At 34.5% G+C, this 26037-nt stretch overlaps 3 protein-coding genes and 1 long non-coding RNA gene across 4 annotated transcripts; 2 read left to right on the top strand and 2 right to left on the bottom strand.

The window, feature by feature from the left end:
- Window positions 1-11088: 11088 nt before the first annotated feature.
- On the bottom strand, window positions 11089-14710 carry LOC123922967 (double-stranded RNA-binding protein 4-like). Its single transcript, XM_045975622.1, has 6 exons — window positions 14649-14710; window positions 12884-13076; window positions 12485-12713; window positions 12159-12287; window positions 11712-11918; window positions 11089-11361 (listed from the first exon to the last, which is right to left on the bottom strand). Exons 1-6 carry the CDS (start codon window positions 14708-14710, stop codon window positions 11306-11308), a joined length of 876 nt encoding a protein of 291 aa, XP_045831578.1. The 3' UTR covers window positions 11089-11305.
- A 270-nt stretch (window positions 14711-14980) lies between these two features.
- Window positions 14981-15622, bottom strand: LOC123923614. Its single transcript, XR_006814435.1, has 2 exons — window positions 15341-15622; window positions 14981-15209 (listed from the first exon to the last, which is right to left on the bottom strand). It is a non-coding gene; the product is annotated as an uncharacterized LOC123923614 (long non-coding RNA).
- Window positions 15623-18220: 2598 nt separating this feature from the next.
- LOC123882137 lies at window positions 18221-20943 on the top strand. The gene is made up of 3 exons (XM_045930946.1): window positions 18221-18568; window positions 18658-19032; window positions 20722-20943. Exons 1-3 carry the CDS (start codon window positions 18221-18223, stop codon window positions 20941-20943), a joined length of 945 nt encoding a protein of 314 aa, XP_045786902.1.
- A 353-nt stretch (window positions 20944-21296) lies between these two features.
- LOC123922966 (putative nuclease HARBI1) lies at window positions 21297-22516 on the top strand. Its single transcript, XM_045975621.1, has 2 exons — window positions 21297-21927; window positions 22044-22516. Exons 1-2 carry the CDS (start codon window positions 21297-21299, stop codon window positions 22514-22516), a joined length of 1104 nt encoding a protein of 367 aa, XP_045831577.1.
- Window positions 22517-26037: the final 3521 nt, after the last annotated feature.

Raw genomic sequence — 26037 nt, 5'->3', positions numbered from 1 at the left:
TCGCGCAGTTTTTGTATTAGCTAGTTGAGTAGATTAGCAGTTCATCCTTAGAATTAGCCTTAATTTTTAGGGAGGGCGCTACAGAGGAATTGAGTACTTATTAGGTACTATTATTAAAAAATTATATATGAGTGATGTGTACACGTGGGGTCCAGTTAAGTACTCAAAAATGAGTATCTCCGTTGTGGATGCTCTTAGAACCATATATTGACTTGAAACATAGGATGCAATATTATTCGATTGGTGTTTGTTTAAGGTGTTAATTTGTTGCATTTAACTAATATGATTAGAATCATTATATAAGCAAGAAAGGGATAGTTAAGGAATATCATGATATTATTCTCACATTTATTATTGATATGCTAATCATGATCATGTATCATTGACAGTTGGATGTTACCGTTTGTATTTAGTCTACTGATATTATTTGTTTCTTAGTATAGCATTATGTGATAATGACTAGCACAATGTAAGGATCGGATTGATCCTGATACTTGTATATAAATACATACTGAATGAATGAATGAATAATACACAACATTCTTTACATCATTCTTTCTTGGTATCAGAGCTCTTAAGCTTGAAGGCTCTCGATCAATTTTTTTTTCCATGGCTTCCGCTGCTCAATCAAACCAAAAGAATGATCTACCATCACGCATTTCTGTCATGCTGGACACAGAAAACTTTCCTCTATGGAAATCATTGGTACTACCAATAATAAGAGGTTGCCGACTCGATGGTTACATACTCGGGACAAAGGAGTGTCCAGAGCAATTCATTACATCAGCTGAAGCAAGTGGCAAGAAGATCAATCCAGATTTTGGGGATTGGCAGGCTGAAGACCAACGAGTTCTTGGTTGGCTACTCAACACAATGACAACAGGAACTGCATCACAATTGTTGCACTGTGAGACATCTAAACAACTTTGGGAAGAGGCACAAAGTCTTGCTAGTGCTCACACAAGATCACGAGTCATATATCTCAGATCAGAATTTCACAACACTAGGAAAGGAGAGAAGAAAATGGAAGACTACCTGATGAAAATGAAAGATCTCGCTGACAAACTCAAAATGGCAGGATCACCAATTACAAATGTTGATCTTATAATTCAGACATTGAATGGATTAGACTCTGACTACAATCCAATTGTTGTCAAATTGTCTGATCAAATCAATCTCAGTTGGGTAGACTTGCAGGCACAACTACTTGCTTTTGAAAGCAGACTCGATCAACTTAATAGCTTCAACAACCTCAATCGGAATGCCACAACAAATGTTGCTAACAAAGCTCAGTTTAGAGGAAACATATACAATCATAGAGGAAGTTGGAGAGGATCAAGCTTCAGAAACACGAGAGGAGGCAGAGGAAAAGGTAGGCCTTCCAATGATATCTGCCAGGTATGCAACAAACACGGTCACACTGCTATAGAGTGTGACCATCGCTATGATAAATCTTACACAGGTAGCAGTTACTCAAATGCTAATGTTGAGAGACAAAGGACACATAATGCCTTTTTAGCATCACGCTACAATAGTCAAGACTATGAGTGGTACTTTGACAGTGGTGCTAGCAATCATGTGACACATCAAGCTGACAAGTTCCAAGAACTCACTGAAAACAGTGGTAAGAATTCTTTGATAGTTGGAAATGGTGCAAAATTAAAAATTGATGCTTCAGGTTCATCAAAACTTAAAAACCTCAACCTACATGATGTCTTATATGTACCACAAATCACCAAAAACCTGCTAAGTGTGTCAAAGTTAACTAGTGATAATAATATCATTGTTGAATTTGATAATGATTGTTGTTTTGTGAAGGACAAACTGACAGGGAAGGTTCTTCTAAGAGGGATACTTAAAGATGGTCTGTACCAACTCTCAAATGGCAGCTCTCAAACAAATAAAGACCCATGTGTCTACTTGTCAGTCAAGGAAAGTTGGCATAGAAAGCTTGGACACCCTAGCAATAATGTCTTAGACAAGGTGTTAAAGATTTGTAATGTTAAGACTTCACCTAGTGACAAATTTAAGTTTTGTGAAGCATGTCAGTTAGGAAAATCTCATTTATTACCGTTTAAGTCCTCTTCCTCTCATGCTCAGGAAGTTCTAGAATTGATTCACACTGATGTATGGGGTCCTGCACCAATAAATTCAATTTCTGGTTTTAAGTATTATGTGCATTTTATAGATGATTCAAGCAGGTTCACATGGATTTATCCTCTAAAACAAAAATCTGATACCATTCATGCATTTATGCAATTCAAGAATATGGTTGAAAATCAATTTAATAAAAGGATAAAAATTATTCAGTGTGATGGTGGAGGTGAGTTCAAACCTGTCCAAAAGGTGGCATTTGAGACTGGAATTAAATTCAGAATGTCATGCCCGTACACCTCTCAGCAAAATGGTAGAGCTGAAAGAAAACATAGGCATGTGGCTGAGCTAGGCCTAACCTTATTAGCTCAAGCAAATATGTCGTTGCACTATTGGTGGGAGGCTTTCTCAACTGCTGTGTATTTGATAAACAGGCTGCCATCGTCTGTAACTGAAAATGAGAGTCCATATTTCTTAATTCACAAAAAAGAGCCAGATTACAATGTCTTAAAGCCTTTTGGATGTGCTTGTTATCTATGTCTCATGTAACACCCAAAACCCATTATTGTAGTGATTCTACGTTTAGTAAATCTTTTTCAAAATACGCAACGGAAAAATTGAAAGTTATTTATAAACATTGGTTCTAGGTATTACACTCCTCTTTACAAAAATACTAATGTAGTTAATTAGTAAAAATACTTGTTTATACAAATCTTAAATCAAATAATGTATTTATTAACTATACAAAACAACCTAGATAAGGAGACTCTATATACATATAAAACCCCTTTTTCCCGTGTCACAATCAGAGCGGAGCTTCACCGACGACTCGACCTCGATAACCACAAAACCTGTGAATCTGGACCCCCAACGGTCCAGCACATAACACAAAGCATGAGAGTTAGATCACATAATCAAAATATAAGTGTAAGTAAAACGGTACTTAAACACTCCTTCATAAAACATGCATAATCATACATTATACATATACATCATCATCTATCATTCAATTATAAGTTCTAGGTCATTATAATCAAACATCACTTCATCGAATAGCAATAAGTACACTTAGCAAAATATGTGTCACATAACAATCATCACATAAATGCAAACATATGTGTCACATATCAAATATCATATAATGTACACATATCCTAATGCAATCTAATGCCACAATCTTCATGCTATGTCCCCTAGACATATCTAATGCATGTGGTACCATCGTCTTTATTAGAGTATCTCACCTCTAATATCCTTCTTTATCGGATAAATATAATTCGATATCCTTCTTTATTGGAATATCCAATATCCCTAATATAATTCCTGAATGCATGTATGTTTTCATGAATATTCTCACATCAACAATCACATTTAGCATTAAACTCGTCATTTATAAATGTGAAACACTATCCAACATTTCGTCTTTATTAAGATAACACTATACCTTAATATACGTCTTTATCGAATAACATAATTCGATATCCTTCTTTATTAGAATAACATAATCCTAATATCCTTCTTTATTAAGTTGATTAACACCTTAATATACTTCTTTGATATTTAAACAAACATCATCAACAATCATCAACACATACAATGCATTTACTCAAATTTTTAACACAATACTAATAATATAAGTAAAGTGTATTAAGCATGCATTTTATCATAAAACAAACTCCGGAATCGGAATCTACGCGAAAAACTGGGTAAAATACATAATATAACATGTTAGAACCCTCAAAGCCATTCAAATTTCAAAACAGCAAAGTGATGTGCTGTCACGGTGGCTTAGCGAGCCGTAGCGAATGTGTTCGATGAGCGAAGGCCTGGCGAGCCGTAGCGAACCACACCAGTGGGACACTGGCTCCTGGCGAGCCGTAGCGAGCCGTAGCGAACGGTTCCTGTCAGGAATGCTCAAAACTCACGTTTTTCACTCCAAATCACCCAAAAATCCAATTTTTCATGTTATAAACCCCAAATGAGTTTGTATTCAAGTGTAACAAACATATCTAAACACAAAAGGACAGTTCATTTCACCGATCTACCATTTTTACTACGAAAAAGTAGAGATTTAACACTTTTACTCAAAACACTCAAGAACACAAAGTTCTTGAGTTTAATCATCCATAAAATTCGTTTTTATTCAATAAATTCGTTCATACATCATGTCAAAAGCATATTAAGCATGTTATGAACTTTAGAATCGATTTCCATTAAGAAAATCCATTCAAAACTAAAACGAAAATGGGGTGGAGGAAGTTCGGGTGAGGAGAAATCGACATTCTCCCCTTCCTCGAGTCACCCACGATTATGAAACATACTCTCATACCTTAATCCGACGAAAGCTCGACGATTTGCTCTTGACCTCTCTTGCTCAAGCTTACCCTAGCTCCATCTTGCTCTCCCTTCTCTCTAGCTCTCTCAAGAACAAAGAAAAATGAGACTTTCTCTCTCTAATGGGCTATATAAACTGCCCCTTCTCATGAGACAAGGCCCATTGGGCCTCAAGCCCACTAACTTGGCCCAACTCGCGTTAACTCTCACTAACTCGCGCGTTAACTAAAACTCTCGATAAATAACTTAAAGTTACTATCTTACTTAAAAACCACGTCACCAAATAATTAAACACTTACGTAGTGAATAATAAATTTGGGTCGTTACATCTCAAACCCTACAACAAGCATAAACTTCAATTTCACACAACTAGATGCGTATTCTTGGGATACAGTAGCGCTCATAAAGGATATAAGTGTATGAATTCTCATGGGAGGGTCTTTATATCAAGACATGTAGTATTCAATGAAGAACACTTTCCCTTTCATGATGGCTTTCTTGACACAAGAAATCCATTGAAAATAGTAACTGAAAGTACTACCACATTATTTCCTCTTTTTCTTGCAGGAAATGCTATAATCAACACTACAAATGAGCCAACTGGAAACGAAGAGATCTCAGCTTCTGAGACTAATTCAAGTACAAACCAATTGACAACAAGTGACAGTTTCAATGATGATGGTGATAACTCACAACCTATGGCAATAGAGGACTCAACTCAAGGACTTGATGGTACTACAAGAGATAATAGTGATGATCACAGTGATGACTCAACTGAAACAAGCCAAAGGAGTACACAAATTGAGTCCGGAGTCATAGTAGCAAATGAAGAAAACAACACCAACACACACTAGATGCGCACTAGAAGCAATGATGGGATCTACAAACCAAAGCAACCATACATTGGAATGATACAAGGCCATACAAATGACAAGGAGCCTGAAAGTGCTAGTGAAGCTCTTATAAGACCTGAATGGAAGAAAGCAATGGACTCATAATTCAAAGCTCTATTGTCAAACCAAACCTGGACATTAGTACCTCATCAAGGCCAAGACAACATTATTGATTCAAAATGGGTGTTCAAAACCAAATTCAAGGCAGATGGCTCAATAGAGAGGAGGAAAGCAATGTTAGTTGCAAGAGGTTTTCAACAAATAGCTGGTGTGGATTTTGAAGAAACATTCAGTCCTGTTGTCAGAGCAAACACCGTGAGAATTATCCTTACTATTGTTGTACATCTCAATTGGGACATTCGACAATTGGACATAAACAATGTGTTTCTAAATGGACATCTCAAGGAGACTGTTTACATGTCTCAACCAGAAGGATATGCAGATCCAACAAAACCACATCACATCTGCAAGTTGTCTAAGGCAATCTATGGGTTAAAGCAAGCTCCAAGAGCTTGGTTTGATAGCTTGAAGAATGCTCTCTTAAATTGGGGATTTCACAATACTAAAAGCGACTCGTCTCTCTTCATTCTCAAAGGTACTGATCATACTACCTTCCTACTCATTTATGTGGATGATATAATAGTGACCAGAAGTAACTCCAAGTTTCTAGAAGCATTCATCAAACAACTCAATGTAGTTTTCTCACTCAAGGATCTTGGGCAACTACACTATTTCCTAGGCATTGAGGTTCAAAGAGATGCAGGAGGATTGTATCTAAGACAGACAAGATACATAAATGATTTGCTCAAGAAATTCAACATGGAGAAATCCTCAGCTTGTCCAACGCCAATGATAACTGGGAGGCAGTACACATTTGAGGGGGAGAAAATGGCAGACTCAACTGTATATAGACAAGCTATAGGAGCATTGCAATATCTAACCAACACACGTCCAGACATTGCTTTCTCGGTAAAAAAGTTAAGTCAATACATGAGCTCTCCCACTACTGATCATTGGCAAGGAATCAAGAGGATACTGAGGTATCTACAAGGAACAAAAAACTATTGCTTGCACATTAAGCCTTCTACTGTTTTAGACATAATTGGATTCTCGGATGCAGATTGGGCTACAAGCATAGATGATAGAAAATTCATAGGAGGTCGGTGTGTATTCCTTGTAGACAACTGTATATAGACAAGCTATAGGAGCATTGCAATATCTAACCAACACACGTCCAGACATTGCTTTCTCTCGGTAAACAAGTTAAGTCAATACATGAGCTCTCCCACTACTGATCATTGGCAAGGAATCAAGAGGATACTGAGGTATCTACAAGGAACAAAAAACTATTGCTTGCACATTAAGCCTTCTACTATTTTAGACATAATTGGATTCTCGGATGCAGATTGGGCTACAAGCATAGATGATAGAAAATCCATAGGAGGTCAGTGTGTATTCCTTGTAGACAACTGTATATAGACAAGCTATAGGAGCATTGCAATATCTAACCAACACACGTCCAGACATTGCTTTCTCTCGGTAAACAAGTTAAGTCAATACATGAGCTCTCCCACTACTGATCATTGGCAAGGAATCAAGAGGATATTGAGGTATCTAGAAGGAACAAAAAACTATTGCTTGCACATTAAGCCTTCTACTGTTTTAGACATAATTGTATTCTCGGATGCAGATTGGGCTACAAGCATAGATGATAGAAAATCCATAGGAGGTCAGTGTGTATTCCTTGGTGAATCGTTAATCTCTTGGTCCTCACGAAAACAAAAAGTAGTGTCAAGGTCTAGTACTGAATCTGAATACAGAGCATTAGCTGATCTGGCAGCTGAGATAGCATGGGTTAGATCTCTCCTAAATGAACTGAAACTGCCTCTACCTAGAAAACCCACCTTGTGGTGTGATAACTTGAGTGCTAAGGCACTAGCATCCAATCCTGTTATGCATGCTTGTTCCAAACATATTGAAATTGATGTTCACTACATAAGGGACCAAGTGCTGCAAGATCAAATCAAAATAGCTTATGTGCCTACAGCTGACCAAATCGCAGATTGCCTGACTAAACCTCTCACTCATTCAAGATTTCACTTTCTAAGAGACAAACTTGGAGTGACTCCCTCACCACCAGTTTGAGGGGGAGAGTTAAGGAATATCATGATATTATTCTCACATTTATTATTAATATGCTAATCATGATCATGTATCATTGACAATTGGATGTTACCGTTTGTATTTAGTCTACTGATATTATTTGTTTCTTAGTATAGCATTATGTGATAATGACTAGCACAATGTAAGGATCGGATTGATCCTGATACTTGTATATAAATACATACTGAATGAATGAATAATACACAACATTCTTTACATCATTCTTTCTGTGATAATAATCAGCTTTGTGTAAAAAAAAAAAATCAATGGGAAACAAATGTGAGATTGTATCATAATAATCAGCTTATGTGATTCGGCTGCGATTATGAGTAAAAAAAAAAACCTCATTTTAAGACTTTTGGAGTTGTGGATGATCTTACTTGTCTCTTAATGTTTTCTATTGCTTCAGTTGACTTGCTTCAGTCTATTGCACTGAACTCAGATGTAGACCTTGTAAGTATATCCTATTCTTCTATTTTGATATCTTTCAGGATGTGTCTAGAGTTGAAAAGGTTCCAAACACTGCCAATAATATATGCTTTAGAGATGGAGGTCCTCCACTGCCTGCCAGATGCCTTAAACATAACAACATTGAAAGACTCAGCCGTCTCAGGTAGGAGAACAAATATGCACATACGCTATGAAATCACTATTGTTCCGATATATGTTTAGTACAAAGTGTTGTCAAATGGTGGCTATATATAGCGACTAGGGTTGGGAATAGGCCAGGCGGCCTACAGGGGCCTTCGGCCTGGCCTGTATAAGCCTGGCCTGGCCTGGCCTGGTTATTAAAAATGTCAGGTTTAGGCTTTGAAAACGGCCTGTTTACATAAATAGGCCAGGCTTAGGCTTCTAAAAAGGCCTACGAAGCCTGATAGGCCGGCCTGTTTATAATAATTATTATTTATATAATATTATTATTTATATCTTATAAAAAAAATATTATTTATATAAATATTATTAGCTTTTAATTATTGCGACTTTTCGTAATCGTATTTGTTATTTTATTAGTTTTTAATTATTGTGTTAATCATATTATTAGCTTTTTCTTAATGTTGTAGAAATTATAAAAATTTAAATGTGAACTTTTTAAAGCCTATTTAGCCTATTTAAAAAAACTATATAGAGAAGCTTTAATGTAACACAGACTTTTAAACAGGCTACAAGGCCAGGCCAGACTTTTAAAAGGCTCAGGCCAGGCCAAAAAAAATAACATTTGATAGGCCACAGGCCAGGCTCAGGCCTAAAAAAAAATCGTAGGCCAGGCTCAGGCCTGTCAAGGCCTGGCCTGGCCTGTTCCCAACCCTAATAGCGACGCAGGTGCAGATGCTACAGCATAACAGATTTTGAACAAACTGTTATTTTCTGCAATCCGCGATAGACAACATTGTTTTTTATTTGTTTGTTTATCCTGGCATTGTTTCATCTAGCTCAATGGCTTCTTATGCTTATAATGACATAGATAAGTTTTATATCTTTAAGCCTATTAGACGACGTGAAGCATAAACAAAGCAAAAGTCCATTCTGCCGTAAGTGTGTTGAAGTTCAACTTTAGTTATAAAGAATGGAGACAGGATGATTAAAACTCCTAACTACTTGGTCCTAGGGGTTCATGTCAAGGGCAAACCTGGTTTTATATAACTAATATCTATGTTGCTTGGGTATTGGTTAATTTCAAGTAATTTTTGTTTTGACCATTTGTAATTTCTTGGACGGAAAACATAACAAATTATTGTTCAGATATCTCCATTCTCCAGGTGTTTGTGTTTGGTTCATTGGTCTTTTCAATGGCATTGGACCTACAAGTACACAGTTAAATTATGGTAAGCTTTATTATGCAAGTGTTATATTTCCCCAAAAGAATTCCGAATTTTCCTAGTATGCATCACTTATTGGAACAATTTATCATCTGTGTTCTGTCTTTTAATGCTTTGTATCCTAGAAATGCTGCCTTTATGTTGGTGAAGTTATTACTTAGGGTTAGATACTTTATGTCGGTGTTCTTATTTTCGGACCCCGTATAATAAGTTTCTGGATCCATCCCCGTGATCCTCAAAACAGAAACAATTTTGCTTCATGGAGGCAAGGTGAGCTTGAAAGAATGTGTCCTGAACAAATGCTAGATATCTCAAGATCTGCCTACTACTGCTAGTGCAAGGATCCATGAATTAATTGTGAAACTAGGCCAAAACACAAAATTGAAATTCATCATTGAGGAATTCATAAGTTATCTACTATTAATATATTAAAGGCTTAAATATGTAATGAGTCCCTGCAATTTCACAAATATTTGGTATTAGTCCCTGTACTTTATTTTTATGGTTTTTGGTCCTTGCAATTTGAGAGCAGTTTGTTTTTAGTCCTTCCGTTACACAACCGTTAAAAAAAAATGGAATAAGTTAACGGAGTGTCACGTGGCCCAATCAATATAAGCCATGTGTACAATAAAAATATTCACTTTTAGAATTTTTTATTTTACCATTATTACTTATTTATTATATTATTATTATTATTATTATTATTATTATTAAAATTAAAATTAAAATTAAAAAATAGAAGGCTAAGAAAAAAAAACGCAGAATGATGAAGCTGAACGCTGAAGCAAGAACGGAATATGAAATGGCGTTTGCAAAAGGGGTAAATGGCCAGGGTTTACAAAAATCATTCATAATAGTTTGGTCTTCACATAATCGCGTTTCACAATTGGGATTTCATCACAAATCGCGTTTCACAAATCGTTTTTCACACAATCGCTTTCAAGCTGTTTTGCAAGTGGCAACTGATTTCGCAGTTAAGAACACTGCTTTAGCGTTTGGTCGAGTTTGGAAAGCTGCTTACGTTAGGAGTTAGGACACAGCTTCATTGTGGTGGTGTTCGTGGTTGTGGTGGTGGTGTTCGTGGTGGTAGTAGTGGTTGTGTGGTAGATGAAGAATATGAGGTTGGATGGTGATGTGGAAGAAGATGAAGTTTGTTGTTGTTGATGAACAAGAACACAAATTAGCTATTTTGCATCTCCAATGGCTGCTCACGGAGAAGAAACCATAACCTAAACCTTTTTAATGCAATTTTTTTTTATTTAATTTAATTATTATTTATTTTTGAATTTCAATAATAATATATAAAAGTGAATATTTTTACTGTGCCACGTGACTTATATTGATTGGGCCACGTGGCACTCCGTTAACTTATTCCATTTTTTTTAAACGGTTGTGTAACACAAGGACTAAAAACAAACTGCTCTCAAATTGCAGGGACCAAAAGCCAACAAAAAAAAGTACAGGGACTAATACCAAATATTTGTGAAAATGCAGGGACTCATTAGATATTTAAGCCTATATTAAAATCGATTACCACAAAAGTTACTAATTTATCCTTATTTCTTTTAACCACGTTGCAAGTTACTAAAAAAATTTAAGTCTCTGCAGTTGCGTGCGGAAGATATCTTTGATTTACAAAAAAAAAAAAAACATAAAAAATAGAATAAATAAGTTTACAAGAAAAAACACAATAATTCCACTTATATTTCAACAATATTATATAACAATTTTTTAAATATTTAATTCTAAATAAATTTTCTACCTTTATATAATAACAAACTTAAATATCGAATAAGTCAATTAACCCGTGTGAATGCACGGGTCTTTTTATATAAAGTAAAAGCAAAAAATTAAATACACTGATGCAAAAGTTAACGAGTACCACTAAATTTGGAGGAAAGTACGTTGAATTTGTAAGCATTGATCGATGTAAGTTAACTTTCTACATTCGAACAACAAAATATGATATGGACAGGGAGCCTGACATGCAGCTTTCCAATCATTTCAATGGGAATACGAGGAAGCAATCCACTTATCATTGCTAATCGGCAACAAATTACTGTTAAGAGTCCCACATCGGTTGAGATATGGCCTGACTAAGTGTTTATATACTAGAGGCAATCCTCACCTTACAAGCCGGTTTTGTAAGGATGAGTTAGGCCCAATATCCATTTCTAAGATGGTATCAGAGCCTCTCCCCGATCCTTTGGGCCACCTGTTATCAGGTTTCCGCTATCGGGCCACCTACCGTTTATATTCTCGCACCAAGCCCAATAGTGCTGGGCGTGAGGGGGTGTGTTAAGAGTCCCACATCGGTTGAGATAAGTGTTTATATACTAGAGGCAATCCTCACCTTATAAACCGGTTTTGTAAGGATGAGTCAGACCCAATATCCATTTCTAAGAATTACCACCCTTTTCAATTTCAACATTTGTCTTTGTTGAGTAAACAATGACCTTTTTTGGGCGCGATGGGGAACTTACTGCATTTGAAGACACAAAGCTTGTCTCAAAATCAAAGTTGTTGCTGTCAGAGACCGAAGGAGTAGCCTTGGACTTTGATCCTATAGAAACACCAGAGCAGCCATTTGTATTTTCGGGTGACAATTTTTTCACCACTGTAACAAATTCAGAATATTTAATCACAGTATCATGTGTTCTTCTAAGATCTATCCTATTAATTACACCACTTTTTCACCCGAGAATAATGCCGTATTGCCATTCACAGTTTTAAAATAGTACATAATTTCCTATTATATAGAAAGTGAGACAGAAGATACACAAATATGCATGGTATATATATTATTCGTCAGATTTTATATAACATGGTAGAAATGATAAGGGCTTTGATGACTCACCTTTATCGCTGTCGAGTGGATTCTCGATGGCTAATCCAGTGCTTACAGACGATTCTCCATTAGAATGGTTCTGCAGACCAGTTGTGACATTTTCCTTTGAGCAGTCAGGAGGTTGTCCACCAAGACGAGCTGACAAAAAGAAGTAACAGTCACTATATTTTGTCGGAAATGGATCCAGAGCAGTCATTCTGGGTGCCGTCAGCTGCTCTGAAGTGTTTGATCAAGACATACATGTCCAGAGGGCAGGGAACCTGATTTATGATTATCCATTTTTATGGGCATATGTCAAAATGGAAACTCCAACAATAATAATATTATAAAAATACCTTTGCGTTCTTTCAAAGTTGTATAAGCAACTTTGGCTGCACTCATCTCCGCCAGCTTCTTGGATTTAGATTCTTGTCCAGTAAATATCTCCCCTTTTATCTCCACTTGTGAAGTAAATATAGGCTTGTGAGCCTCACCACCAGATTTATTGGTACTATAAACAGGCAACTGCAATCCTTCCTTTTGAACCAATTCTTGCAAAAGGTTCTTGTAAACCACAATTTCATCCTGAAATATAGACAATCATACATGGTAGTTAATCCTGGATCACAGAGTGGCCAGCCCCTAAATATTCCTAATAAAATTTCTAATTTTTGATTAAAAATATACACGGGACCATTATTTGTCACTGAAACATAAGAAAGTTATCTAATTAGCCAGAAATGATTAAGACCAGCCTCTTGAATTCCACTTGGTGATAATGATGTCAAAGCATTTCCAGCTGCTGCCTGTTCAGCTTCCTTCAATGTAGAATAGAACTTAGGACTCTCAAAGGTCTGCCACTCAGGAGAATACTCCGAAAGCTTTAAGTTTCTCTTTTGAGCATAGATTTGCAGTTGAGTCTTGTACAAATGTATCATCATATCATATCTATAATAAAGTTGAATGTCAAAAAGTCATAACTCATAAGGAATTCGATGATTAATCATAAACAACAATCAACATAATATTAAACAATCATAATGAACGGATAAATATGGTGTTATGTTGATATTATCAACTTCCTCTTTCTCAGTTTCTCTTATTATGGCAGCTTGGCTGATCTACGTATCCAACCCAACCTAAAGAATTAAGGAAGGACCATTGTTTCTTATTGCTTTATAAATTCCACAAATCAACATTGCCATTCAACAAAATGTGATTCTGTCAACGCCAATAGGCAAAAATCATATGATTCTGTCAATCATAGTTACACTCACTAATAGGCAAAAATCTCTCAACGCCAGATATAGTACTACTATATCAGAATCATGATTGAAACCCTCTTCTTAATCCTAAAAACAAATCAGTCATCTCATAATTAATTAAATTGTTGAATTCTCTAAATTGAACCGGATATGCATGTGATCTTAGGCGTCGACCAGAACAGGTAGCTAGCAGTCCGTTGAATAGGTGGTTGACGGGGTCGAGCAGCTGATCCACGAAGGGGATTGTACCTGCAGGTGCTCCGATGCCAAAGTTAGACAGGGAATGAGAGCAAGAGAGATACAAGAGAGAGAAAGTAATTGAGTGAATGAATAGTGTTACCTAGCTCTCCTTTATAGGAGAGCTTATATAGCCCCTAGCTCTGGGCCAAAGGTCCTCTTATTGGGTTGGATCATGTTAGGCCCAATAAGATGAACTGTCAATATATTACTCTTAGATAGTGGGTGATGCAGGGATCTGCTCCTATCTTGGTGGAGAGGTTCCACCATGTTCTGCTGACATGAATGTGGTTGGGCAAGCCATTATGGACTTAGGGGGTATGAAGTGGACTAGTTCTAGTCTAATCCAGACCAGCATGTTTGTATTCAAAAGCAGTTTTAAATTGCCATTCTTGAAATTTACAAGTCAAAAGCAATTGAAGAAGGTATACTTGAAAATTAGTGTTTGGCAGAAACTGACAGTGGCTGGCTATGAAAATCCCTTCTCTCAAGTAAAAGTAAACTGTTCAAAACTTGTGAATTATTAACCAACCCAGTGATTTTTATAAATTAAAACAACACCATGATAAACTCAATCATAATAATAGGTAACAAATAACAGAGCATGAAATCATCATCAGGGTAGAATGCGAATTTTAAATTCAGGTAGATTCAAAAACAAGAAACACGCAGCAGTAAGAAACAAAGGAAGTGGGGTGTCACTAAAAATATGCTTTCCAAAATATATCCTAATTTGTTACAAAAATATATTCCAAAAGCTTATCTCCAAAAAAATATATTAAATTAAAATTAAAATATATCTATACGCTACGTGGCCAAAATATTTTTAAAAAGAACAATTTACTTGGTTAATTAATTAGATACCGTTTGGCCGAATTTATTTTCTACTTTTTTATATTTTTAAGTAGAAGGTAGGCCAAACACAATATAAATTAACTACTTAATAAAATTAAGAACTTATTTTGAAATGAAAAATATTGAATAGAAGGAGCTTTGACCAAAAGTTGTTGAAAGGAACTTTACAACAGCTTTTACGGAGCTTAGTTTTAGTGACCCACCATCGAATCCCGCCACAGCCATTTTTCTAATTTTCCAATATTATTTAATTATTAACTTTCGCGGCCCTTATTTTTTTTCTGTTCCCACTCTTTATTTAGCATCTCCCGCTAAACCTTTAACCCTATTCATCCTATATATATATATATATATATAGAGGATGTATATTATGAGAATGATAAATATATATGAGAATATGAGAATGAATTTCAGCCTTTGGATTGAAAATACATAGATTAAATTAAAATGATGAGTCACATGTCATTTTCTCTCTTTTCTATTTTTTTATTTTTCTTTCTTTCTTTCTTCTCCGTACTATCTCTTCTTCTTCCTTGTTTCAAAAAAAAAATACTCTTATTCTTCCTCTCCCGCTCCCACCGTGCAATTCTCCGGCGACTAGAACTGGATCATCGTCCTTATTCCTTCGCTGCATCTTTCTACCCTTCTCTCGCCGTTCTTCGTCGTTGTTCGCCGCCGTTGTTTGGTTGCCGTTTTCGCTGCATCTCGATCTCTACCTCTCTCTCTGTGATCGAAATCAATTTTTAATTTCATGAATTGGAGTTTGTTTGTTGTGTTTTGCAATCAATCAACAAGTAAATTAATAAAAAAGAATTAAATAGAGAAGCCATGGATTTTGAAATTTCAGATCTGGACCTTCATATTATTACTAGTTCTGCAGAGCGAGAGAGAGAGCAAGACGAATATGGTGGGCGGTGGCAACCGGAGCGGAGGTGGTTCGAAGGTGTGAACACTTTGCTTGGCCGGTGTGGGTGAAACCGTGTGAAGTGATTTTTTGTTGTATTTGCAGGCTGGAAGAAGAAGAGGAAGGAGAAGAGATGTGGTACATAGGAAAAAGAGAAGCACACTTTAATCTAAGCTATTAATTTTTAATCCAAAGGCTGAAATTCATTCTCATATTCTCATATATTTTTATCATTCTCATAATATACATCCTCTATATATATATATATATATATATATATATATATATATATATATATGGGGTTTTCTAACTTAGACCCTAGTTAGGTCTAAGTTAGCAAGGTGCACCTTTTGAGTTGGACAAAAATACACTTTTTTTTTTTTTTGAAACAATAGAGCAATTGGGGCATGTATATAATTTGCATCATAAAATAGCGCGCCCCCCATGCAACAACAACAACTATTACATTTTTTAAATTTCTTCCAAATTTCGACCTCATTTTACGTGCGAATCGAACGCCGATTTCAAAAACTAAAACCGGAAACCTTTGTAAAATTGAAAAACGATCAAAATCCATATAAGGAACGTAGAGTTTCGTTGAGTATTGAGGGAGATCGAACCGGGTCAAAAACCGGGTCGCGCGACCCGTTTCTGCATAAAACGGGTGGGGGGGACGATGAACAGTGCGCTTCGCCCACGCGCCACTCTCACCGGAGGCGCGTGGGGGCGCGTGCAGCCTCAGGGAGGCTCTATTTTTTTTTTTATTTTTTCATAATAAAATAGTATATAATATTCTGGAAATTTTGGTATATTGTATGAAATTTTTGAAGACCTGAAACTATTTTTAGTTAATTACATGATTAAAAAGGTAATTAAAAATATTATAATTCCATAAAAAATTTCCAAAATTTTATGTAAAGTACTATGAATTATTTAGAACCCTCTTGTGTACCTCACTCTCCCTAGTTCAAGTCATGAAATTATTTTCACATATTCCGCTGATTATTTAAAACCATTTAACAAATAATAATAATAATTTCATAGATTTGTACTCTGAAACCAATTGTTTTTTTATTTGTTTCTAATAAAATATTAGATAATATTCTGGAACTTTTGGTATATTTTATGAAATTTTTGGAGACCTGAAACTATTTTCATTAATTAAATGAGATAAAACGATAATTAAAAACTATTGTTTGCTTCTGAAACCATTTAGCTGGTACTATGGTTTCAGAGAGTTGTACTTTGAAACCATTTTACTGGTAGAATGGTTTCATTGAGTTGATTCTTAGTTATTTGCTTATGAAACCATTTAGCCGGTAGAATGGTTTCAGAGAGTTATATTCTGAAACCATTTTGCTGGTATAATGGTTTCAGTGAGTTGATTGAGTGGTGCGTGTTAAATTACAACACACAAGTAACGTACTTAGTACGATACACATAATTTAAAATGCAATAGAACATATAAATAACGAGATTAAGGAAGTGAAAAATTATGTTTATATATTACTATGAAACCATTTAGCTGGAAGAATGGTTTCAGAGAGTTATACTGTGAAACCATTCTAGCAGTAAAATGGTTTCAGAAGCAAACAATTAAGAATCAACTCCCCTGAAACCATTCTATCAGTGAAATGGTTTCAAAGTACAACGCTCTGAAACCATTGTACCAGCTAAATGGTTTCAGAATGGTTTCAGAAGCAAACAATTAAGAAATTACTCACTGAAACCATTCTACCAGTAAAATGGTTTCAGAGAGTTATACTGTGAAACCATTCTACCAGCTAAATGGTTTCACAGTATTATATAAAGATAATTAAAGGTAGTGAAAAATTGAGTTTTTTTTTTTGTGTCCAAATCAAACGAACCAAGTCTCTATTTGTAGACAAAAAAAAAATTATGAATTTTGGTATAAAAATAAAAAAATAAAAAATTAATTTACAACGAAATAATTGAGTTTAAAGTATTAAATGAAAAAAAAAACACGCCAACCACCCAGCAGTTGACACGTGTCCTGCTTTTTTTAAAATAAAATTTTCTCTCTCCAGGCGCAGATCTAGTGTGGTGCACTCGCTGGCTTATCATGGAGCTGGATGATCTAGACTGTCTGATTGATCCGACAGCCATGATGAGATCATCTCTTGGCCGTCTGATGGAAATCAACGGTCTGTAACGGTGGTCCTGCGGTAGGCGCGCGACACTGGATCAGCGCCAATATGTTTTTTTTTTTTTATAAAAAGAAAGGGTATTTTTGTCCAACTCAAAAGGTGCACCTTGCTAATTTAGACCCAACTGGGTCTAAATTAGCAGCCCCCTATACATATATATATATATATATATATATATATATATATATATATATATATATATATATATATATATATATATATATATATATATATATTTGCTACTCTACCTTTATGCACTGCGCCGTCGTTTTCAATCTGCCATAGAATCATAAGGTACTTTTCTATTTTTCTCTTTTGTTTACTTACTGAGTAACTATGTATTTTATAATTATCTCCATTGATTTTTCATTTCATTTTATATTGTTTTATAAAGATGTGATATGTGATAGGAGTAGATAATTTCATTTCATTTTATATTGTTTCACATACTAGTTATACGAATTCTGTTACTAGTATATAATTTTGACTATTTATATAGGTTAGATAAAACATATGACGGAGCGTCGATTTGACTATAATGAGTTTTCCTATATAAAATTTATGAGTTAACAGTTATCGGATGAATCTAAAAAGTAAAAATTTATGATCGTTTCTTTCTTTCTCTTTTAAGTATTTATGATGATTTTCTAACATAATGCAGCTATGACTATCAAAGAAAACCTTTCATGTAAATCTGAAAATTTAGAAAAAGCAAAGTGGAGCAATCCAAATGATACCAAACTGCTACTTGACATTTGTATTGATGAGATTCGAAAGTGTGGGAAACCGGGAACTAGTTTTAGGAATAAGATATGTGCAGAGATACGTGAAGCATTCAATAAAGGTGCTGATAAAAAATATAGTCAAAAACAGTTGAAAAATAGAATGGATAATTTGAAAATTGATTGGACCACTTGGAAGCAACTAAAGGGTAAAGAAACAGGCTTAGGATGGAATTCTCAAATAGGAACTATTGTAGCTGATCCTACATGGTGGGAAGCTAAAATCAGGGTGAGTATTACAATTATTTTTATTTACTTTTTGTGAAAATTAAGTAAGAGAATGGTTTGTCTAAATATTATCCTTAACTGGTTGTGCAGGAGAATGCAAAATATGCAAAATTTCGATGCCAAGGATTAGAATTTCGTGAAGAATTGGAAATTATATTTGGGGAGACTGTGGCAACAAGTCAATACCAATGGACACCGGCTTTAGGGGTACCATTAGAATCTAATGGCAAAAATACTATTGATGATGTGTCACTAGAAAATATTGAATCTGATGATGATGACGTTATTCTTGTGGAAAATACCCAATCAAAAAAGAAAAGAAAGGTTTCCTCAGATATGGGTGAGAAAGGGACAAAGGTTAAGACAAAGGTTGCGACTGCAACAACTACGAGAAGCACATTTGAGCGATTAGTTCAAGCAGCGGAAAGTCACAATGAAGTTCAGAAAGCTGAAATTGCGGCTGAAGTAGCAAAGTTTTTCACAAGAAATGGGGGATTGAATTGTGAACCTATTAAAATTTACCTTTTTAAAAATATAACTCAACAGAAAGCGTTAGAATGATCTTAGAATGATCTGGTTAGCAGTAAAACAAATTCAAAGTGAAATGTGTGCTTAGTGTTTGCAGAAAGTAAAAGATAAGGGAAGAGAGAATTAACACACAACAATTATATTGGTTCACCCCCTAATAGTATGGGTTACGTCCAGTCCCTCACGCTCCGTGAGTATCCACTATAATCTTGAGATACTAGTAATCTCAAATTACAAACTTCCTTGATCTAAACCAAGATCAATAACCTTAAGCCCTACAAGCTTAATATCTACCTCAGTCCTACAAACTAAGGTGTCACTCAATCAATAGTTACGTATTGACTTGAGCCAATCTTTTACAATGAATTGTTCGGATCACAAGCTTTCAAATGAAGAGAAAATCAAGTTGAGAAGCTAATAGAAGAATACACTCAGTTCACTCAATGATATACTGATCCAAGTATGTGATGTTTAGAGAGCTGGAGTGAGAGTGGAAGAGTTTAATGACTTGGTCGAAAAAGACAAGTGTAGATGTTGATATTTGTAGTTGAAACTCTTGAATCTTCAAAGCACCCAAGTGTGCTATTTATAGATGTTGTTTGTCCTTTGTTTCGTGGTCTCCAAGCAGGTTGGAGTGTTGCCAAAGACTAGCCGTTAGTCCTTTAAAAGATCAGATCAAATATTGTTCAAATAATATTTGATGAGAGAGAAGATGCTTCTTGAGAACATTCTTAGAATGATGATGTTATGAGGAGCGTGAGGTTGAACATCTTTGAGCTGTATGAACTTGTTCTCCAAGAACAAGCACTGTTGAAGCCTTGGAAGATCATTTACAACAGCTGGATACAGCTGGAGAGAATCTTTCGATCAAGAGCAGAAAGTCTGCTTGATTCTGGAACGTTCTTAGATCGTTCTCCCAGAGTTTTTTCTGATTCTTGGCCTAGATCAAATAGAGAGATGTGCATTGCTTGTTTTGATTTCATGGGCCTCAAGATATTCATGATGATCATATGATGATAGCTGGTCTTCTTATCCTTTTACTATTCATGTGTACTTGTAAAAGTACAAGTAGCTTTTTATTGCATGTAGATCAAGATCATAGTGAAATATATTTTATGAAGTCCTTTGAGAAGTACCATTTCAAACTTGTTGTCTCCTTTTCATTGGTCCATAAATGTCTTCAAATAATCTCTGAATAGAGCATGTGAACTTGAGAAATAAATTGTCAAAGACATGTTCATGTTTATTCCTTAAACATGACCAAATAGGAAGCTTTCTTTTGCTATCATTTAATCCTTGCTTTAAATGACTTATATCTTGTAGAGATTTTCTTCAATAAAGTCCTTTGCAAAAGTGCTTATTTGTCTCTTGTTCAGATGATATCAATTAAGTGCTTATTGTTGATGTATAGCTTTGCACGTGAGAAAAAGTGCAGACTGGAAAATGTTCTCTGATCATTCTCATAAACTTGCAGTTTTCAATCAATTTAAGTGTAGTGATATATAATGAATGAGCTTTTGTTCCTGTCTATATTAATCACTCAAGAGCACTTGTTAGATCACAAAAAGATCAGAATTCACTTAAAATATAATTAAGATGTTTGTTATCTTTAAAACATCAAATTAGGATTTTGCCTCAACAGCGGCTACATCTCATGTTCATGGACAATACTCAATTACTGATTGTGTTAACATATTGAAAAGTTTAAAGGAGGAAGGACTTTTGGATGGTCAACAATTTAGTTATGCTTTAGAGATGCTTAAAGATGAAAGTAATAGAATCCTATTGATGTCCTTAAAAGATTCTATGAATGCTTTGGTAGACTGGCTTTTATATAAATATAAGTGAGAGGAGCATGAGTGACAAAAACTATCTAGTATTGGGTTAAGATTTAACTTTTTTGTTTTTTAATTTCCATTTAGATTTACTTTTATGCTTTTGGTTGAGATTTTGCTAGTATCCTCTCTTATTTGTTTTTTAATATTAAATTGAGAATTTTGTATTAGTATTTATGCTTATGCATTTCAACTACTTTAACGATTATGTATTCGTATTTATTTCCGTATTTTCTATTTTTCTTTCAGATGCCTTCTAATCAAATTAATGAGCATTCGAGAAAAGTTAAAAAAAGAAAATGTGGGTTTTATAAAATATGTTATGCTGCAGCAGTAATTGCTTTTGACTATCATATGAAGTACTTAATGAAGCAAGGTAATAGATTTCTTTATTCTCATGGATGGACTTGGGTTCGAGAAACTCTTAACACTCCAGGTGAAAGTTATAACATGTTTAGGATGGAATCTCATGCCATATTGAAACTTGAAAAGTTATTGGTGAGTAAAGGATGGTTGCATCCATCTAAAGAAATGACGTCATTGGAGGCACTTGCTATGTTTCTTTGGAGTTGTGCACATAGCGAGACTAATCGAAACGTTCAGAATAAATTTGGAAAATCAGGTGAGACTGTAAGTAGAAAGTTTGGGGAAGTTTTGGAAAGTTTATGTTTATTAGCAAAGGAAATTGTAAGACCTCCAGATTTCAACTTTGCAGAAATTCCATCCAAGATTAAAAATGATCGTAGGTATTGGCCCCATTTTAAAGGGTGCATTGGTGCAATTGATGGAACACATATTCCTGCCATTGTTCCCACTAAAGATCAAATTCGTTATATTGGTAGAAAAGGATACCCAACACAAAATGTCATGTTAGTGTGCAACTTAGACATGTTATTTACTTTTGTTGTTGTTGGTTGGCCTGGTACTGCACATGACACTCGTATTCTTTCATCTGTGATTGAAGAAATGAAAAGTGTTTTCCCTCATCCCCCCGAAGGTATGCATAACTTCATTATATAATAAATTTTAACACACACGCGTGTGCGCGCACACACATGTATCTATAAAATTATTTATCCATATAAAGTAATAATAAAGTTTTATAATTTTTAGGAAAATACTATCTGGTTGATGCTGGATATCCAAATATGAAAGGGTACCTATCACCTTACAAAGGTGAAAGATATCACATTCCAGATTTTAGAGATGGCAGTCAACCTGAAGGAATGCATGAAGTGTTCAACCATGCACATTCTTCATTGAGAAATGTCATTGAAAGAACAATTGGAGTTTGGAAGAAAAGGTGGCATATCCTATCTGATATGAGACCATTTTCATTAATCAAACAACAGAAGATCGTAGTTGCAGCAACAACACTTCATAACTTTATCCGTATGTGTGGTGTTGAAGATAAGGAATTTAACAATTGCGATGATATCTCTGAACATATGAATGAACCCGAAGAAGAAAGAAATATAAATGAAGAAATGGGTTCATACAATCCAAGAAGAGCACAAGATGGAGGCTACATGAATGCAGTTAGAAATCAAATAGGCACTGCATTGATGGAAATTAGAAATGATTGAGTTTGTGATGATTTATGTTTTTTTTTATATAAGATTATTTATGTGTTTAATAATGCATTATTTGCTAACCTCTATTGATACTATTATTATCATATTATTAAAGCCTCCTCAAACAATCTTTCATCACAAAATGTTTCAACAAATTTTTTTTTAATGTAGAAATAGAGTTTCGTAATGCATTTATCTGCTTTTATATTGTAATTTTTTTTTATTTATTTTATGTATTTATTATATCAATACATAATAATTTGAAAGTTTTGTAAAAATCATTTCCCAAACAACTTTTAACTTAAAAATAACTTTATGAGTTTTTAAAAAAAAAATTACCAAACAACTTTAACTTTTTTTTAAAAGCTCTTACTTCTACTTTTGTTTTAAAAGTGACTTTTAGACCGTAAAAAAGTCTGGCCAAACGGTACCACTGTCTAACTAAATAATTGAAATTAACTAAAAAATTAGAGAAAGATAAACACATACAATGATACAATATCATTATTTTGATGTTCAAATAACATAGATGAAAATTACTTTACACAGATATCTAATGAAGTATTGACACATTATTAAATCATGTGAGAAACAAATTGAATGAATGCATGTGTTAAAATGATTTTAAGTGACTTTTTTTTATAAGATGATTTTAAGTGACTTTGTATATATAGAAATTAAACTCAAACTAGATTGTAATTATTTAATAAATTGTAGTATTCTCTTGCATGTCATTGTCAAGTGACATAAATTTGATATCTACTAGTACTAATTAACATGGATAAAACAAAAGAATGTCAATGTGTTCTCAGTTTCTGCATGATGCTGGGATTTTACATGGATAAATTGATATGGTGAGAATCCAAGCATCTTGTTTCAGTTGGTTTGACTTGTATAATGTTCCAACTACCAGAAATTGTGTTTGACTGAAGGAGCATAACGAGAACTTCGGTAAATTGTGTGGCAAGGCGGATAGTTTGGCTACTGTTTGAGTAAAACTCTTATACAAACAGGACCAGGGGTGTGCATGATTTGTAAACCACACTGCATCTAATTGATGGTTTTGGTTCTAAACCAAAACTATTTCAATGATAAACCGGGTTATTTTGTAAAACTAATTTGGATTTGGTTCTTAACCGGTTCGAAACCAATTTATAACAGATGATCTATCTCTGCTAGCCTTCCTCATGTATTGCCCTTTAACTTTTTACATGTTGTGATATCATAAATTCCTTTTCTATTTATTTCAATCACTATAAGTCCAAAGTCAGTTGGGGCCTGGGAAATTTTCTCGCATGTTTGTTCTTCTCTTCACATCAATTTTGATCTACAAAACTGGCTCATTTTCTTTCTTGTTCTCAAACAGTGATCAAGTCAAATATGGAGGGTAATGCACATTTAGAGCACAAATGGTTGGAACATCATACAAGTCAAATCAACTTGGTCCTAAGTCTAGGTTCTCACCATTACAAATCTATCTCATTATATAACATATTCATGAATCATGATTTACAAGGAGAGAAAAATACAAAGAGCTACGTGAAGGAGCATAGGGCCGAGTTTCTTAGCTTTACCAACTGCCACCATAGAGAATACTGTTGAGTTTTAACACGATGATCAATCAAAACTCCATAAAATGTGTATAATATATACCATTTGAGTCTGACAAAACAAAAAACTTAATAGACTACTAGAGAGACATAATTTAATATCATAGTTTGTTAAAAGCTCAAGGTTACCAGTGTCTCAAGTCAACTGTCATATACTCACACCAGCCATGTTGCACCATCATAGAAACCATTTTAACATAACTAAGACACTTTGAGGTGAGCCGATCTCATCAAAGGCCTGACATATCCGTCGTCGATGATAAAATTCATCGGCACGGCATGAAGCTCACAATCTTAACATGGTTGGATTCCTCGAATCCCATAATGTGGTACAAAGTATCCACCCACGCCCGGTTTTGGGCCAAGGCAACAAGGCCTCTAGCCCAGGGCCTCAAAAAATATGGGGCCTCAAAATGTTTTTTTCAAGCCCATAATTTAAATTATTGCTTTAAGTACATTTTCGGACACTAAAGATCATGAATTGCCTATTGGTCTAGTGGTCAGCGGACTGTTCAAATGTTTTTAGAGTTGGAGAAGGTGGTGGGTTCAAATCCCACCTTATTTTATTTGAGATCAATTTATAATAAATACAATGACTATTTTTTTTTAATGGGAAATCGTTAGTTGTTACTAGTATATTACAATCAATTGTTCTTTCTTGTAACCAAAAAAAAATATTACAATCAGTTTAGCTACTCATCCCATCTTATAATGATTATTTTTTAATGTTATTTACAACTTAAATATATAATTTTTTTTTGAAGCACTTAAATATATAATGTTCTTTTTGTAAATTAATTTTTTTTTATTTGAGGTCATTTTTATTATTAGCCCCGGGCCTCCAAATTGTCGGAGACGGCCCTGTATCCACCATGATTGACCGACTAACTAAACTGTCCTGAGTTTTTATCCTGCCCATGATTTCCTCCCGGGGATTACTAACTTATTCTTATTTCCTGATTATTATATCCTAACTGCAATTAACATTTTAATTAAGCGTTACGCTTGTAATATTCACATAAAAGTATCTAGGAATGTAGAGGATTGAAAAGTGGTAAAACAGTTTCACAATTTCAATTCTGCTATCAGTTTTGCATAAATTTAAATTTCAATCCTTTTCATTCCTAGCCATGAACATCACAGTTTATAATAATTGATAAAAATGGTGAGAAGCTTTGGGATTAAGCTCCTCTCATACACAATTCATCTTAAACCTTAATGTTATCATGCTTTATCATAATTCCCTAAGAACACACCTGATAAATGAAGCTTGATTCTTAATTTTTGAACTTGTTCTCTGAACTGATTTGTACCTCTATTTCCCTCTTGAATCTCTGTTGAATCTCTGTCTCCAAAACTGGTTCCTATTTTTGTCATAAAATAACTTGTAAGCTAAGAACACCTGCATGCATAACAAGATCATAATTGGGTGTTTGAATGGCAAAGGGTTAGAGCACGAATTTGAGGAATAGTGGGCATTGGGTGGTCTTGTTTGACAGTGGGGTCCATTTGTTAAATCTATGCTTAATTACATTTTTGGTCCTTATCTTTATTTTAGATTTCAAGTTGGTCCCTTATTTTTTAAAAGTTTTAAGTTGGTTCCTTATCTTTTCTTTAAGTTTCAAGTTAAAAATTTCAAGTTGGTCACTTAAGTTTGGTCTCAGTCATGTTTCGTGTCATTTTCTTTTAATTAAAACAAAAAACAAAATTAAAACATAAGGGATCAACGTGAAACCTTAAATAAACATAAGAGACCAACTTGAAACCTAAAATTTGATGGGAGGACTAACTAATACAATGGAAGAAAAGAAAAGGGACCAACATAAAATTTTTAAAAGATAAGAAAAAACCTAAATTAAATATAAGAGACTAAAAATCCAATTAAACCTTAAATCTAATTGGTTACTAGAGATTTCTTAACTT

Source organism: Trifolium pratense, linkage group LG4, assembly GCF_020283565.1.
Source record: "Trifolium pratense cultivar HEN17-A07 linkage group LG4, ARS_RC_1.1, whole genome shotgun sequence".
Taxonomy (NCBI): domain Eukaryota; kingdom Viridiplantae; phylum Streptophyta; class Magnoliopsida; order Fabales; family Fabaceae; genus Trifolium; species Trifolium pratense.
Note: the sequence above shows the minus strand (reverse complement) of the source record. Positions and strands in the feature narration are given on the sequence as shown.